The 5,034-nt window shown below is 42.1% G+C and overlaps 1 protein-coding gene across 1 annotated transcript; it reads right to left on the bottom strand.

Moving 5' to 3' along the window:
• Positions 1-1,261: 1,261 nt before the first annotated feature.
• On the bottom strand, positions 1,262-3,198 carry LOC135485321 (uncharacterized). Its single transcript, XM_064767207.1, has 4 exons — positions 3,189-3,198; positions 2,731-3,000; positions 2,186-2,429; positions 1,262-2,047 (listed from the first exon to the last, which is right to left on the bottom strand). The coding sequence occupies exons 2-3, from the start codon at positions 2,997-2,999 to the stop codon at positions 2,276-2,278; spliced, it is 423 nt and encodes a 140-aa protein (XP_064623277.1). The 5' UTR covers position 3,000; positions 3,189-3,198; the 3' UTR covers positions 1,262-2,047; positions 2,186-2,275.
• Between the last annotated feature and the right edge of the window lie 1,836 nt (positions 3,199-5,034).

Here is a 5,034-nt window from a genome sequence, read left to right as displayed (position 1 = left end):
GTCTATAATTTTTAAAGTCTATATAACAGGTTCGAGTATGTCCAATAACACCAATGGACTAAAATACTAAACGATAACGATTCATTCTAACCGAGAATCAACAACATTACAGCCCATTCATCGAAAATAGGCCTAAAAGAGTGGAGTGGAAAGTTGCTCAGGTCGACCTGATCTACGCGAGCCTATTCGAAGCACCTGGTCCGCAAAGACCAGAATGCACCTTCAAACATTAATACACCCCCCTTTTAGACCCCTTCTCAAACTATAGAAAACCATGTCAATTAAATGCACAGATAGCTATACATTAGCGAGAGGAAGACACAAACTGGTGATACGTTACAAACACAGCACGATACACACGGTCAGTGCATCGGCCGTATACAAATGTACGTAAAGCGTGAAAGGCTTCACACCGGTAAAATTATGGCATTTTTTTTCATTCTATCGGTAAAGTACGGCGTGAATCAATCATAAAAACGTTACCACCATTTTCAACGCTGCTTCAAACCATTTCAACCATCTCGCTACGAACTTCTGGGCGTTGTCATCTATAGAATAGTACAGAACCGGCGGCGATCCTCACTCAATCGCGGACGGAGTCGAAGTGCTGTCTTGAACACACATGCCCATGGGTGTTACCTAAGTCTCGCCAACATCTCGCAAAATCTCGGTAAACAATTTTTTGGCGCGGAAATAATAATACAATAACGGGGTCAAACCGGGTCAAGGAAGAAGTCAGCTGATCGCAATAACAAACGATCACTGATCGTCACAACACCCTCAATGGCCGAGGTTTAATTTGGATGAGCTTACTGATGACCAGTCATGGTTCAACTTTCGTTTCAGGAAGGAAGAACTCTATCGTCTGTATCGCTTGTCGGGACTTCCTGATGTGATTACTGTAACAAACAGGTGCACGTGCAGCGGACTCGATGCATTGTGTATGGTTTTAAGGCGATTTTCGTATCCGAACAGACTGAGCGATTTGGAAAGGTTTTTTGGACGACCTGCATCTACCATGTCAATGGTGATTAATGAGACTATAAGCCTTCTGTACAACACTCATGCTCATCGTTTGAGGACTCTCGACAACCCATGGCTGGATCCCGCACAACTTCAAATCTATGCAGACCAGATACACGCGAAGGGTGCCCCGCTGCTGAACTGCATTGGTTTCGTAGATGGCACGGTTCGTCCTATATGCAGGCCAACACGCCATCAACGCGTATGTTATAATGTGCATAAGCGTATACATGCGATTAAATTTCAGTCAGTAGTCATACCAAACGGGTTGATTACGCATCTGTATGGTCCACTGGAAGGGCGTCGACATGATTGCGCTTTGCTTCGTATGAGTGGACTGATGGAGCAAATGGAGGCTAGAGATCTCACTGATAGGAATGGCCTGCCATTTGCAATATACGGCGATCCGGCTTATCCCATTCGAAGGTATCTGTCGAGTCCATTCAGAGGAGCAAACCTGTGTGCCGCAGAAGAAGAATTCAACAGGAGAATGTCCTCTGTCCGTCAATGCGTGGAATGGGAGTTCGGAAATTTGGTGCGAAACTACGCGTTTTTGGACTTTAGGAAAAATTTAAAAGTACTGTTGTCTCCAGTAGCCAAGTATTACTTGGTAGGTGCTATTCTGGTCAACTGTCGTACATGTGTCTATGGCAATCAGACGAGTCAGTACTTTCAACTGGACCCTCCAACTTTAGAGAACTATTTAGCCTGAACTTTGCGTTGTAAATGTAGAGAAAATATTTGAATTGTGCAAATTACAGACGAAAAGTCCAAATTTATTCTGCGAGTAATTATTTATTTGTCAAATCTTACATCGTTGCGAGCAGCATCTAATTTTTGTTTTTGGCCAACGCCATCATCATTTCCATCATTTGCTGATCCCTCTGGATCCTCGCCTCTCTTTCCTTCTTTTCTACTTCGAAACGCTCTTTTTCAAAGGAAAGTTTATCTTTTAGATACGTCACGTACTCTGCAGAATCAGTTCGACGCTTCTTCGTTGCCGGCTTGGTGGTGCAATTCGCAGCTGCAAAAAGAATAGTGTACCCGCCGTTTAATGCAGAGTCGGGTTATGTTACATGTAATACAATGTACGTATTGTCAATCAGTAGCTGCCATTAAAGCGAGTTTCATACTTTCGTGAAGAAGAAAAAGTTATTCTTACCTTTCTTTCCATGATGTTCGAGATTTTCATCAGCTCCGTCCAACTCACGATCAAAACCATCCGCGTGTTCTTCCGGATCGTCTCTTACTTTCAGCGTCTCCATAGCAGCCTGGCGTATTTGTCGTCCCTGGGCTTCCTTGAGATCGGGTTTTTCTTCCTGCTTTTTGGCCGCCTTTCCTCACTTTGGCTGGCCAAATCAGTAAGCAGCTGGGCTCGCTCGTCGTATTCCTCATCTGTCCCAGACCTAAAAAGTGACACAAAAGTTGATGAGTAACATTGCAGGTCCTGATCAAAGGTCAGCGTGACGCATTTTCAGCCGAGAAAGAAACTGGGAGTATAAATTATAAAATAGTGTTTTCATTGGTGCTAAAGCAATGGAAAAACACATAGTACATGTATATACTTGGACCAATTTTTCCATCAAGAAAATGATATCTCCCTGGTAACTTAAAATCACCAAGGGCCTAATGACACAGAGTGTATGGGGCCGCTCTTAGCCACATTTGTGTTACACTGCAATGTTTCAGTGTTTAAGATATACTTACGCTCTAAGAGATTTCAACTCGTCCTTCGTATGAGCCTCTTGGAGAGTTTTCACCCTATCCTTGCATGCCCGGAGAGTGACAAAGCTGTCGCGCTTCACCTCCGTCAAAGCTGTGTTCACATATTGGTGGACTTCATCCCACGCTGGCTTAGTTGTTGGTTGTACCGCAACCAGTTCTCTGAGAAGAAGAATGTCAAGTGCTGGGAAAAATCGAGTAGGCGCGTTTTTTTTGTTTGTTGACTTGCTGGTACTTGCACCTTCGGTCGCCATGCTAAAAGAGAATCAGGAAAGTTTTATGCAGGCCTTTTCTAAAATCATAAAATTCCATTTAAAGAATACGAAATTATTTCCGAAACTAAGGATTAATAACAAATAGCTACTTCTGGCACTGAGATCTACCACCAGAGAAAATCAAGCTACCCGTAGTGTATTTTACCAAACATGCTAAACGCCATTCACCTTGCGGATATCCAGCTTGTTATGCGTGAAATGCAGACGGCTGGCCAAAAGGCCTCTTATAAGGGCCTGTGTACACGTAACGACCGCACAGAAGTCGATGACTTAACAGTGCTGATTTTGTAATCAGTTAAATTGCGAAATGCCTCTTTTGACTGCCTTGGACATCAATGAAAAAGGCACTTATGGACGGCTATAAACAAGATATTTAAAAGTGAAATAAACATGGATACAAATGCCAGAAACGAAATGTTTCACAAAAATTGCAAAGATATTTGTTCATTTAGGATTTTAAAAGAAAAACTATCATTGTGGGAAGATTTTTTTGGATAATCATGCTGTTTTGTCAAACCGTTTTTCACTCACGTATTGTGACTAGCTACGGATAATAATCTCTCCAAACCGTATGTGTAAACGTCATAAGACCGCAATATTTGATGACCTAAATGTAGTCGTTTGGCTAACCGTGCGGGTGCGAATACTCTCTAATAACATAAACATACTACGGATTAAATAATGCACTTACAGCCAACAACTAATCGATACCGATCCTTATTTGCGGCAGCTTTTGCGTTCATCGGTCGTTTCGGCAGATTCGAATTACACCGCAGATCACGCGAAGTAACTGTTGGTTCATGTAACTTCAAGGAAAAGACAAAAGCTAGCATTGGTTTGCTATTGAAACTTTAGTTTCAACGAATCGCGCTGTTAAATTGTTGAAAGACCACGGCGTCTATTGTCCATGTTATTAGAGGAGAGTCGGGTTGTGGGCCTTAATACAAGTACCACCCGTTTCTGAGATGCATCACAGATATATGGAAGTGAAGAAAGGCGTTGGTTGAAGTGTTTAGTTGACGGGTTCAAAACGAGTCCCTACATAAGTTATGATTGATTGATACACAAATATACGTCATATTGGAGACTGCATCGAAGAATCGCAAAGCCACATTGTAAACAACGTATTCGATCATAATCGGCAACTTCCCCAAGACTGATTCTATGGATACGGAAATCTTGGAAGACAAACGGACAATTTGGCTTGTATAGTGACGACAATTGTGAAGCCGGCGAAACTTGTGTCCAATACCTTTTGGATGAGGACGCCGAAGACTTTGAAACGATCTGCCTTCTGTGTTTCTCTCAACGCAAAAGCAATTCGAAGTGAACAACATCTTTGACATTGGTCCGCCACCTTTCGCGTACATAACCAAGATTAGGCGTAATAACACCAGAGGGAAAAATCCATTTGCCGGACAAGGGAGTCCTAGTTGTGCATGTAGTTCATTGCCTCAGCACTACAGGTACATACAGAAGATCCCATATTAGGCAGTACCCATTCTCTCGTTCTCAGGGAACAGATGTTAGAGCAAGGTAGTAGCTTCGGCCAGTTAAAGTCAAATTGAAAATAAGAAATAGGATGAAGGTGTTGGATCAGATGTAGCTCGGGCCTTGTTAGAAGTTTCTTTATATACAGTGCCCAGGATGAGTGCGAGTTTTTCCTTCTTCGTCATGAGGAGCACCGTTCTATCCTTCGAAAACTGTGTGTACTTCAGAATCTGTATTTCGTTTGTCTCTCACTGAGGCAGATTATTTTGTTCTTCAAACGGAGGAATGGTTTTTGTCCTCGGGATCCGTCGACCTTTAGATTTTTAAAGTATAACACACAAAAGCATATGTTAAAAAGTGCGTATCACGTTTTTACTAATTCAAGTATTAGAGCCTTGAGTTTCAAGACAGTTTCAGAACAAGTAAAGTAATCGAGGAATTTGGTACGTTGGTGAAAATTCAAACTCGTAAAGGGTAATGAGTTGATATCAGAAATATTCTTTTGATACACGCTTTACATATA

The sequence above is a fragment of the Lineus longissimus genome, chromosome 3 (assembly GCF_910592395.1).
Source record: "Lineus longissimus chromosome 3, tnLinLong1.2, whole genome shotgun sequence".
In the NCBI taxonomy this organism is placed as follows: Eukaryota; Metazoa; Nemertea; class Pilidiophora; order Heteronemertea; family Lineidae; genus Lineus; species Lineus longissimus.
This window is presented reverse-complemented; position numbering and strand designations above follow the sequence as displayed.